At 49.8% G+C, this 12,072-nt stretch overlaps 2 protein-coding genes across 6 annotated transcripts in view; one reads left to right on the forward strand and one right to left on the reverse strand.

Moving 5' to 3' along the window:
- Ccdc12 (coiled-coil domain containing 12) overlaps nucleotides 1-9,640 on the reverse strand; it is a 51,827-nt gene extending 42,187 nt beyond the window's left edge. Inside the window, exons 1-3 of one of the 3 annotated variants that reach the window (XM_060385198.1) lie at nucleotides 9,186-9,640; nucleotides 8,248-8,549; nucleotides 7,486-7,834 (exon numbers count right to left, since the gene is read on the reverse strand). In XM_060385198.1, the coding sequence (XP_060241181.1) occupies nucleotides 7,486-7,834; nucleotides 8,248-8,543 (645 nt within the window). In that variant the 5' untranslated portion in view covers nucleotides 8,544-8,549; nucleotides 9,186-9,640. Of the gene's footprint in view, nucleotides 1-7,485; nucleotides 7,835-8,195; nucleotides 8,550-9,185 lie in introns of those variants that run through there. The other 2 variants (XM_060385197.1, XM_060385199.1) reach the window with 2 other exon arrangements.
- A 143-nt stretch (nucleotides 9,641-9,783) lies between these two features.
- Nucleotides 9,784-12,072, forward strand: part of Nbeal2 (neurobeachin like 2) — a 29,586-nt gene continuing 27,297 nt past the window's right edge. For all 3 annotated transcript variants that reach the window (XM_021647915.2, XM_021647918.2, XM_021647919.2), the window contains exon 1: nucleotides 9,784-10,058. In XM_021647915.2, coding sequence (XP_021503590.1) covers nucleotides 10,008-10,058 — 51 coding nt within the window. In that variant the 5' untranslated portion in view covers nucleotides 9,784-10,007. The remainder of the gene's footprint in view (nucleotides 10,059-12,072) is intronic.

Consider the following 12,072-nt stretch of genomic DNA (forward strand, 5'->3'; position numbering starts at 1 on the left):
AGAACCAGTTTAGAGCTATTATTAAAAAGGTTTTCCTTTATAATCTCTAAGTGGTCAGAGCAGTTTCTCACTGGAAAGGCATATTAATTCTGTAACACTTTCCCCAGGCATTCATCTTAATGGAAAATTAAAAAAAAAAAAATCACACTAGGCCTGGAAGTATAGCTCAAGTGACACACACACACACACACACACACACACACACAGAGCAAAGTCGGAAAAATGTCACCTGAGAACTTCAGAGGAGAGAGTAGCTGCTGCCGAGCCTGAGTTTGTTCCAGGACCCACATGATGAAAGGAAAGAACCAGCTCTGAAAAGTAGACCCACTGGTGCCTTGGAACATGTACATGTACACACACACACACACACACACACACACACACACACGAACATAGATGTAAAATTTAAAAAAAAATTTAAAGCCCCCAACAACCCCCCAACAGACAAATTTTTAAAGATAATAAACATAAGAGAAGTCAGGTGTGGTAGCCCACATCTGTAATCTCAGGATTTGGGAGCTGAGTTAGGAAGAGGATAAATCCAAGGTCATCCTGGGCCATAGCAATTGGGGTAGCCGGTGCTACAAAAGACAAGAGCATCATAAATTCCAGGCCAGGCCAATCTGGGCTATATAGTGAAATTATGTCTCAAAAATAAAAACATTCAATCAAACAAAAAACCCAGGATGAAGAGACAGTGCAGCAGTTAAGAGCACTCACTGGTGGCTCTTCCAGAGGACCCAGGTTCAATTCATGGCAGCTCACTTGTAACTCCAGTCCCAGGGGAACTGATTCACTCACCTGGACTCTATAGGTACCAAGCATAGACACACATGCATATAATACACTCATACACATAAAACAAATTTTAAAACAAACAAAAAACTGTGGAGGAAGCATGACTGACAGCAAGCACAGAGGAAACATATTCAGAAGCAGGCGGGTCAGACTGCACCAAACTTAAGAAACTTCTGTATATCAGGGGACATGACCAAAGAACACCTCAAAAAGAAGACCCAGGGAGTGAAAAAAAAAAAAATATGAGTAAATCTCCAACCTGATAAAGGTTTAATATTCAGAATATATAGAAAACTCAACTATCTCGGCAAATGACAACCTAATTAAAATCACATGACCCGCCAGGCAGTGGTGAGGAATACCTTTAATCCCAGCACTTGTGAGTTTCAAGTCAGCCTGTTCTACAGAGAGAGCTCAAGGACAGTCAGGGCTACACAGAGAAACCCTGTCTCGAAAAACAAACAAACCAACAACAACAAAAAAATCACATGGCCCAAGACCTGAACGGACATTTCTCCAAAAAAGATATACGAATAACAAATAAGCACAGATGTTCAACATCACTAATTGCTGGAAAAATGCAAATCAAACCCATAAGACACCTGCTATAGATTGGTATAGTTTTGAAAGAAAGAGAGCGAGAAGAGAAAGAGAAAGAGAGAGACAGACAGACAGACAGAGAGAAGAGAGAATGTAAGCTCACAAGGATGTGGAGAAAAATCAGAACCCTCATGTGTCCCTGGTGGGGGATGAAACGGTGCAGCTGTTGAGGCTAACGTGAAGAAATAAGAGAGAAAGCAGAGCATGCCTAGAACTCCAGTACTTGGGTGGCTGAGGCAGCAATGTCTTGAATCTGAAGTTTGTCTGGGTAATACCAATAGCAAGTTTAAGGCTAGTCTCTCTCAGACCCTCTCTTTAGAAACAAAACAAAAAACAGAAATTAGTGATTAGTCAGCAACTGCATTCCGCGGTATGTATCCAGAAGCACTAAAACCACACAACAGTCCAAAGGTGTCCATCACTGGATTAATGGTTAATAAAATGAGAGTCAGAATCAGTGGGATGAAGCTCGGGGGCAGATCATGAGCTTAGCATGGGTTCAGTCCACAAAAGTGCACGGTATGCTATTATGTAGCCTTAAAAAGAATCCTGACGCTTGGTGCTATTAATGAGACTGAACATCTGTATCTACTAGGCTTGCAATATAGTAAAGGTCTTGCCATGCAAACCCAATGACCTGAGTTTGATTCCTGGTAGGAATCAAGGTGGGAGAAGAACTGACCCCACAGAGTTGTTCCCTGCACACCTTAACCCCATCATAATACTAATTACAAAAGAAGAAAAGACAAAGTCTGTACTTTTGCTAAGCAAAGTAAGCCAAACACAACAGGCACACACTATTTAAATGAAGTGTCTAGAGCAGGGAAGTTAAAGCCTCGCAGAGCTGGAGTGAAGGAAATGGTGAGTTATTGCCTAACAGATACAGAGTTCCTGCAGAAGTTGGTAAAAGCTTTGGAAACGGTAGTGATGATTACTGCATAAACTTAGTGCAACTGAAAAGAGAGTTAAACGGCAAGTTTCGCGTTTTATAGAGTCTACCACACACATACAAAATGTGACAGAAAGAAAGCCAGCAATGGGGCAGGAAAAGAGAAGCTGTGACAAAACTACAGCCCTCCTTTTTCTTTTCTTTTTCCAACATTTATTTTTATTTTATTTTTTTATTTTATGCATGAGTGTTTTTCTGCATGCATGTGTCTATACCACATATGTCTGGTGCCTTCAGGTAAGAAGAGGGTGCCTGATCCCCTAGAACTCAAGTTGTGGAGAGCTGTTAGCTACCCCATGGGTGCTGGAAACCGAACCCAGGTCGTCTGTAAGAGCAGTATGTGCTCTTAACTGCTGAGCCATCTCTTCAGCCTCTACTGTGGATTCTTAAGCTTATTCTCTGCCTATTTGGTGGCTGGGTGTCTTGTGGCATGATGTTTGCAGGTTTGGCACAGACAGCAGAGGCTGGTATCTTCAAAGACGCCCAGGCAGACAGGCCTCACCTCCTCCATCTTATCTGCAAAGCACCAACGGTTACAATCTGGATGCACAAATCAGTTTTGAAGTCCTGAATGATTTCTTACACCAGCTGGTGGGTAACTGTAGATAAGCTCACTGAACTTCTGAGAGCATCTCATCTCCCTGAGCACCACAGTACCAGGTCTGGGGCGAGCCTCTTCACCCCTCCAGTAGCAGGCACACCTTCATGCCTTTTGTATCCACTTGTTTTACTGCCTTGGACCTGAGAGCAATCTTCAATGTGCAAGCCATGGGAGTGAGGCCTCTTCACTTAACCTACCCTTACCCTTTCTTGCTGGAGAGCTATAGGTTGGCTGGCATTAGTGGCAACTGCAAAAACACAAATTCACTGCAGCCATTCAACAGCAGAAGGTGGGCTAGAACAAGCTGTGTCTTGTAGTGCCCAGCACCATGAAAGAAAGAAACACAAGTAATTTGAAAAATGATACAAATTCAAAATCTGACATACAATTTAAAATTTCAGGTAATACAAATGCCTCTCAATTTCACACCACTAAGAAGGCTTTAAAATCTAGGAGCTGAGTCAGTAGGTAAAACATCTGTCATGCAAACCTGACAATGTGAGTTACATTCTTAGAACCCAAGTAAAAAACTCCAGATATGGAAGTGTATGCCTATAATCTAGCAGTCCTAAAAAGAGCTGGAGGCAGAGGAGGAGAGTCGGCAGGAGCTGGTGTTTTGATCTTGGGGGGTGGGGTGTCTGTGCTCTCCAGTGCCCAAGCACAGGCGCAGTGTGCCCTGGTGGACACATGGAGGTTAGATACAGCTCAGGGCTGTGTACACCAGGCTGCTGCTCCGTGAGCTTCTGAGGACTCTCCTCTTCTCAGCTCACTGTAGAAGCACCAGGAGAGGAGCTGGGCCTGGGCTACAGGTAGGTTTTATGGGCATTTGAGCTCAGGTCCTCACATGCTTTGCCAACTAGGCCATTTCTCCTACACAATTTTTGTTAAAAATCAGATAATTCGCAACACCCATAATGTACCACAGAGCTCAACGGTAGAGTATATGGTTAGAATATGTAAGAGCTGAGCTCTATCCCCCTCTGTCCCTGGCACCACAAAAGAAAAATAAGAGAGATTATATGGTAAGGAGTTTCCAAACCCACTCTTATCTCAGCAGCCACTTCCAGTCCCGTGAGGAAGAGGAAGAGCAGCAACAGCAGCAGTGTTTACTGGCATAGGTCTGCAAGCCCAACTGCTCTGAAGGCTGAGGCAGAACTGTGAATTCAAAAGTTTTGCCTGATACAGAATGAGTCCAAAGAAAGTTTAATCAGACCCTGTCTCAGAATGAGAGGGCTAGGAATATACAGCTCAGAAGGATTTCTGTGAGTTCAGAAGGATTTCTGTGAGTTTGAGGCTAGCCTGGTCTAAAAAGTGAGTTCCAGGACAGCATGGGTTGTTACACAGAGAAACCCTGTCTCAAAAAACAAAGAAAAAACAAAAACAAAAACCCCAACCAACCAAACAAAAAAGCTACCATCTCTTCTCAGGGTCTCTCCTTCCTTCCTCTAGTGGTCAGTTGGTCTTAGTCATGGGATCCTGGGCAAATAACATAACCTTTACTGGCTTGAGCTGCCACCCATAAATTAACAGTAAAACTGTCTGTCCTCCCACTGACTTATCGAGTTGTCATCAAGACCAGATAAGATAAGCTAGGCTGGTGATACCCTCACCCAGTTAACCCTGAAAATGCTGTTGCATTTAGTAATAAACGGAACCGTTGTGGTTACAAGCAGAACCTGAGGCTCCAGGAACTTCTAGCTCCCTCTCCTGCTTTTCCTCCACTGGGCATCTCCATCTAACACTAGACACAGTGTATTTGGTATTTATGGAAACCGCAGCTAAACAGAAGGAAGCTGGAAGAGGCTGCTTTCCCCTCCGCTGCTCCAGTGCCTGAAGCCTGCTCACAGTCTGCTCAGTATATATTCCTGCTAAAGAAACGGCGGCCGGCTCCAATGACCCATTTGGAATCAAACCAAACGTTTTGTTACACAAACTGAAAAATAAAATAAAATATAAAATTCTAACTTCCCTTTTCTAATCAAGAAAGGGACTGGAGATTGGGAAGGGGACAACAAAATTAAGAGCCTATAGAAAGGGTCAGGCCTATTGCCACACACCTTTCAATTCCAGCACTTGGTAGGCAGAGGCAGGCAGATCTCTGAGTTCCAGCCCAGACAAGGATATAAGCATCCTGTCTTAAAAACCACTACCCTCCACCTCCTCCTAAAGAGCCCATGGATAGGCAAAAGGCAAAAAACTCTGAGTAAAGACGGGGGCTTTACAGTTACTTCTATTTTATTTTTAGATGTATTCATTTCTTTATTTTATATGTGTGTTTGCCTGCCTACACTACACGTATGTGCAGCACATGCAGTCAGTGCCCATGGAGGCCAGAAGAGGGTGTTGAATCCGCCAGAAATGGAATTATAGACAACTGGAGGAGTCACAGGAGTACTGGGAACTGAATCTGTAAGTGCTCTTAACTGCTGAGCTGTCTCTCCAGCCCCCACTTCTTAAAGAGAATGAGGGAAAACCCCAAGGACCAATAGTAAGCTCTTGATTCTAATGTAGAAGCTGCACACTTCCCATATGCAAACTTTTTAGAAATAAGCCAAAAACTTTTGAAACCAGAACTATGAAATTTTAACCCAAGGAAAGTGCAATCAGTGTGTCAGAGAACTGGATAATCTATATGACATGTACAAATTCATAGAAAAACACAAACTATCTAAATCGAATCATGAAGAAACAAACAAACAAAATAGATTTACACCTAGTAAGTAAACAAGTTAACAAATGAGCCCAGAAATGGAGCTTTTGGGTAGCATTCACAAGGCCCTGGGTTTCACCCCAGCACCACAAAAGAGTTTAAAAAAAAGGGGAGGGGGTTGACTATGGCTGAGTTCTGGGATCCCTAGCACCCATGAAGCCGTTTAAAAGCCAGGTGCCATACAGCTGTAACCTCAACAATGCCTTCACTAGGGAGGCAGAAGTCAAAAGTATCCTTGAAGCTCACTGGCCTAGCTGGCTAACCAAGTTCTAGATTCAGGGAGGAAAGACTATTTCAAAAAATAATAGGGTGGGCCAGTGATGGCTCAGTCAATAAAGGGCATGCTCTGCACTCAGGAGGACCTGAATCCAGAGCCCCAGAACTCATGTAAAAACAGAAAAGCAGAGCATGGCTGCACTGTCTGCAGCCAGCAGGCCTGAGCATGGATCAGTCAGAGGGAGGCCCTCTCTCACACCCAATGTCAACCTTTGGCTTCCGTAAGCATCACACACCACGTGTGTACACATATACACTATACACACGAGTTAAGACGGAATGAAATCAAGAAAGACACCTAAAGGGGGGCACGCTGGCCCACGGCTGTAATCTCAGCACTTTGGGAGGCAGAGGCTGGTGGATCTCTGGGAGTTCAAGGCTAGCCTGGTCTACAGAGTGAGTTCCAGGATAGCCAAGGCCACAAAGAGAAACCCTGTCTTGAAAAACAAAAACAAAACAACAACAAAACCACCACCACAAGCTTCGGGTTCAAGGAGAGAGCCTGCCTCAAGAGTGACACAGGGAGCGACAGGTGAGGATAAGAGCTTGGCCTGCGCTTCCCTTGGTCAGGCTCTTCAGACAGTTTCAAGGGCGGCCAACAAAAGCAGAAGCCAGCTGAGCCAGCTTTCACTCTCAACTACTTCCCCTTTCGCTTTCTCACAGCATAGTACACGGTACGTTAGGCAGCTATTCTGAGAGGGAAACAAAAGCCAACCGAGGCTGAACAATTGGGTTTTATTAAATCAGAAGTGGAGTCTACGGTTCTCCCCCACCTCTGGCAAATCTGTTTTATTTTGTTGAATGAGGGACAGCGGTTTTTTTGCCTATATAAAACATAGCCAACAACTTTCAGCCTCTCAGGCCGTTCGTTAATGATTTTCCCTATTATATTTCAAACTAACACGCGAAAAGTTGAATGTGTTATTTATTCCTCTAATGTAGAAGTGGGGAAAAACAAAACAAAAAAAGACTTAGGGGCATGAAACAGTTCTAGTGACACGGCCAACACAAACAGTCAGTTTCAGCGCTCTCACTCTCCCATCACTTTGGAAAGACCAGCCAGTAGAGACGAATCTGGCCATCTCGGTGGACAGCGAAAGGAAGGAACGGTGCTTCCGCACGTGGTAACGAAAAGGACTAGAAAGACAGCCGGGAAAGAAGGGGGAGCCTTCTTTCCTTGCAGTTTACCCAGACATCTTTTGGATTTCTTGCCGGCTCGACGTTTGGGGGCCAACCAAAAACCGTAAAAAACAAACAAACAAAACCACGCCGAACCCAACAAATAGGTAAAATCGGTAACAGCTAGCACGGAGGAGAGAGCTGGGCTGTCAACCGAGAGCCACTGCCCAAGGCGCAGGCGCGCGCGGTCCGCCCCTGGGCTTAAGAAACGAGCCTATCTCAGCAGCAGACCGAGCCCCGTCCTACCGCGCATGCGCCACTCGCCCGCGCACGCGCACGCCTGGCCATAGCGGTTCCCGGGTAGCCCTCAGCCCTCCTACTGACCCCCAACGCCGGCTGCCATGCCTGCAGCTCTCGCTCCGCGCTCCTCACCTTACGACCTGTTTTCTCCCGAAGGGCCTTCAGCCGTTCCTTCCGTCGCAGCGCTTCTTCCTCGAGGCGGCCCACACCGGCAGAAGCGGCCGCCATCTTCCCCGAGGCCCCCTCCTTGCCCCCCTGCCCCGCGCAGGCCCAGTGAGTAGAAGAATGTCGTACGGCCAATCCAAGGGCGAGATTGGAGCGCCGGAAGCCCCGAAAGCCAATCAGTGCTGAGTTGCTGCAGGAGGTTACGCCCTTTGAGCTGGAGCAACCTGTACTGCGAGGGAGCCGGCCGTGTTCAGGGAAAGGCGTTAAGGTTCGATTTGTCCGACACTTATCAGTGAGAAAGCAAGTAGAATCAGACCTGAAAGGAAGAGAATAGAGTGAGTCGATTGCTCTGGTTCTGCCTAATCACTACCCGGCTCTCCTGATTGCCCTCTTGGAAGGCTTAACCGTTCTCGTCCACTGGTGGCGATTCTTGAAAAGGAGCGAATGCCTTTAGAGACATTCCCTGAGCCGGGTGTGGTGGTGCATGTTTGTAATTCCAGCACTTCAGATGCTGAGACAGCAACGTTACGGGATCAGTTTAGTCTGGGTTACATAGGGAAACCTTGCTTAAAGCACCGTCTCCAAACAAACACCCAGAAACCTTCCCGTGCCACCCTCATTCCCATCTCACTCTGAGATCACCCTCTCCCTTCTCTACAGACAGCGGCCAGTCGCACCTCGGACTTGCCTGATGCTTCTAAGCCTCGCTGTCCACTCTCTGCTCCAGACCTGCACAGTTCCAGGCCTGGCTGCATGGCCTTGTTCTCTGACTTCAAGAACGATCTCTCCTCCCTTTCTGGAGCGGCAGAATACTCAGGTTCAGGCCACCTTCTCTGCATAAGAGCAAACATCAACCAAGGCCAAGTAAGAGCTCCAGAACTACTCATTCCTCCCAGTGTAAAAAAAGTTTGACTGGCCGGGCCGTGGTGGAGCACGCCTCTGATCCAGCACTTGGCAGGCAGATCTTTGTGAGTTTCAGTCCAGCCTGGTCTAGAGAGCGAGTTCCAGGACAGTAAGGGCAACATGAAATCCTGTCTCAAGAAAGAAAGAAAGAGAAAGAAAGAAAAGTGACTGTAGCAGATGGTCACAGATGCATGCACCCTCTTCCCCTACTCTTTTTCTCAGGAGATGACTGTTGCGTTTAGCAACGTTGCTCCATGTCTGCCCACAGGTGAATGATCTTCCCTCCCAGCCTCCCAGCTCCCTTCAAATGCCACAGCCCCCTAACCTCACTGGCTTTACCTGGTTCTGTCTAGGACCTTCCATGCTTAGGAAATATAAGCTCAGACTAAGATGCATAGGGCAAGAGAGAAACAAAGGCCAGAGGGAAAGAGCCATCCACTCCAAGAACACAAAACAGGACATGGACAGGGACGCAGCCTTCCTTGGCCACCTAAGATTTAGGGCACTCAGGACTGGTCAGTTCCTAGGACCAATAGGAGCTGGCTGGAACTAGCGAACTTTTCCCTACCCCTAACAGAGAACCCCAGGGGCTCCCTCACTTCACAAGAAGTCTGGGCACAAGGAAAGGGACAGAATGGTGGCAACAGTGTCTCAGGAAAGATTCAGCCAGGCCTAGATTCCTTGTTCCTGCTGCCCCTGCAGTCCTCATTCAGCCTCTCTGGGCCTCGGTTTCCCATTCATTAAAACAGGCATGAAGCACACACCTTCTTCAGGTCAAAAGAACAAAAGAGGACAAGCTGGGCCCTGTGAGGGGTGGGAGTGGGGTGGGGTTGCCACCACTGGAGCACTTGGAAGGCTCCCTAGAGAGAGTGGGCCAGAGGCATCCTAAGATTGGTAGGGATCTGCCCAGAGGAAGGACGCAGCTCCTTGAAGGCACGTTTTGTCCTCAGTCGGCTGGTGATTCTTCCCAGCCAGCTCAGCACTCAACAAGAACTGAAAGGTGGCACTTGTCTTCCATAAAGCTCTTGGGACAGAACCTTGCACGTAGTTACCACCACAGGTGCTCTTCGTGGACTAGGTTATTATCAGTATTTGCCGAAGGACCCTAGTCATCCCCGCGCGCACCACAGTCCCTTCCTGGCATAGCGATAACTCCAAGTCCGATAGATTCTGTACCCGATGAACAACTCAGGAAGACCTGACCGGGCACTGTCTCTGCAGGGACTCTGCCTGCGAGGGGCGGGGTTCCGCGCGACTTCCCGGGCCGCCCTGACCTCAGGCTCCTCCTCCAGCCTGACTCCCCGCCCTTTGCACAGTCCTGGGAGAGGCGGGGCGGTGGCCGCCGCCTTGACAGACACCCAAGGGTAGGAAGCCAGGCTGTGGTCGATCGGGCGGAGGAGGGGCACGTAGACTTTGGTGACTGAGCGCGACAGGATCGAGAGCGGCGGACTTCCCCGAGCAGTGCAGCGCCGCTCCGCCCCGGAGTGACGCCCTCCCGCCCATGGGCCTGGCCCGGGGCAGCCGGCGGGCGGCGCGGAGGAGGCGGCGACAGGTGGCGCGCAGCAGGGCCAGAGCCGGGTCAGGCCATGGCCGCCTCGGAGCGGCTCTACGAGTTGTGGCTGCTGTACTACGCGCAGGTGAGCCCGTCCCGCCCCTGGTCCGCCGGGCCCCCAGATCCGCGCGCGCCGAGCCTGCTGCACCTGCGTCCGCCCCCCCTCCGGGCCGCAGACAGGCGCGCGCGCGGGGCTCCAGCCCCGCTCACACGTGCGTGCCGCTGGCCGGCGGGCTGCCCCGGAGGTGTGTGCCAGCGGGACCGCGTTCGCGGGCGCGCACTGTCCTGCAAGTCCCCAGCGAAACCGCGCGGCCTCAGTTGCCCTGGCCAGTCACTTATTCCTCACCCCTCTCACAACCGGGTAACCGGAGATCTGGAAAGAAAGGGACTCAGTTTGCATATAGACCGTTTCGCCTGAGGGGCGCATTCGCGATAGGTGGTCGTGGCTAGAATGTCAAGTGTTCTGAGGGACCCGGCAGGTGACACTCCTTACGGTCAGACGTCACCTCAGACTTCTCCAGAGAAGTACTTAGTGATGAGCTCTTGCTGTACTTGAGGCGACCTTAGCCTACCTCCATTCTGCAGTGGGGCAGGGTTGGGAGGTGAAGCCAGGAAGGATGTCTGCAAAGGACCCACGTTTCAGGCTGCCTCCGGTGGTACCAGAAGGGGAGGGGACGGACTGTGACTCTCATGATTCAGAATCTAGAAGCTCCACTTTCATTCTTGCCCTGGAAGCAGGGAGTAATCGTGGGGTTACGCCTCCCGCCTTGCACCTGCTTGGCACTAGGTGCCTAGCTCAGGTGTGCCCTGTGCACAATGGTCCATTGTGTGTCCCTGAACAGCCTGTCACTGGGAGAGCAGGGATATGGGGGGACTTCATGCTCAGCCCCGGCCCTCTGAAGAGGCTAGTCTATCTCTTAGGTCTAAGCCTGAGGGGCCACAACTTCTGTGGTCTTGGGCTGCTGGCATGTAGTAGTCTCCCCCCCCCCCCCCCACAGTGACCCAGTCCAAGCTCATTGCACCTTTAAGCCTCTTCTTCCCTGTCTGTAAAATCAACACCATTTTGCCCTCAGGCCACCTGGCTTCTCGGAGAGGGAGGCCCTATGGCTGGTGCAGGTCAGAAAAGCCTGCCTCCCATCCATTCAGCCCCTATGTCTCCCTCTACAAGCGAGACGACCGGGTGAGGAGAGCTTGAAGCTGCTGAGGAGTCTGCAGAGATGTCACTGTTGGGTTTTTGGGCTGGGTGGTAGGCTGCTGGAGATGTCCTGGCCCGGCCTCCCGGGACTGCACCCTTTCAGAGTCTCCGGGCTGTATGGTCTTGAGCTGTGCAGCTGCAGGGTGTTGTGCTCCCACCCCCTCCCAGAGGGCTTAGGTATGGGGCACGAGCTGGCTGGACAGGCAGGGGGCAGCCTGGGACCAAGCCAACAAATAAATCCAGGATGTGAGAGCAAACCCAGGAGTCGGGTGGGGCCAGGCTGCCTGGGGAGAGGAAGCCAGGCTGCCTCCCAGTGCAGCCTTCCTGCCTGCTCCGAGAACACTGTCCCACCCCTTGGTGCTGGGTTCCCAAGGAGAGACAGTGCTCACTGTGTTTGTGTCCTGGGGTATGTAAGGCAAGGATGGAGCTGACATGTGTTAGGAGATCCTCAGAGCCCCAGAATGATGGCACATGCCTGTAATCCCAGCATGAGAGAGGTTGAGGCAGGAGGATTGCCAAAAGACTGAGGCCGATCTGGGCTAAAGACTTTTGAGACTAGCCTCAAAAAGAAAGAAAAGAGACCTTTTTTGACAGTCCACAGCCAGCCAGCCAGCCAGCAACACAGGAGGCCCCTCCCTTCAGCGGCAAGAGCTACCATCTGCTGGCAAACCTGTTTCCCCAGTTGTGGGTCTGGTTGAGGACAGAGGGGGAAAGCACCCCAGTTCCTGCCCTTCCTTTTTCCTAAAAGACCCCAGCTTTAGACCCACCTTCACTAATCTACATGGACCCTGCCCTTTTAGTGGGCTGTTGGAAAAGATAGAGGGAGGGAGCATTTTCAGAGTGGCCCTGGATATTACTCAGTTTTGGAGTTCCTCAGGTTCCTCGTGGGGAAACCAAGGCAGGG

This window comes from Meriones unguiculatus, chromosome 6, assembly GCF_030254825.1.
Source record: "Meriones unguiculatus strain TT.TT164.6M chromosome 6, Bangor_MerUng_6.1, whole genome shotgun sequence".
Taxonomy (NCBI): Eukaryota; Metazoa; Chordata; class Mammalia; order Rodentia; family Muridae; genus Meriones; species Meriones unguiculatus.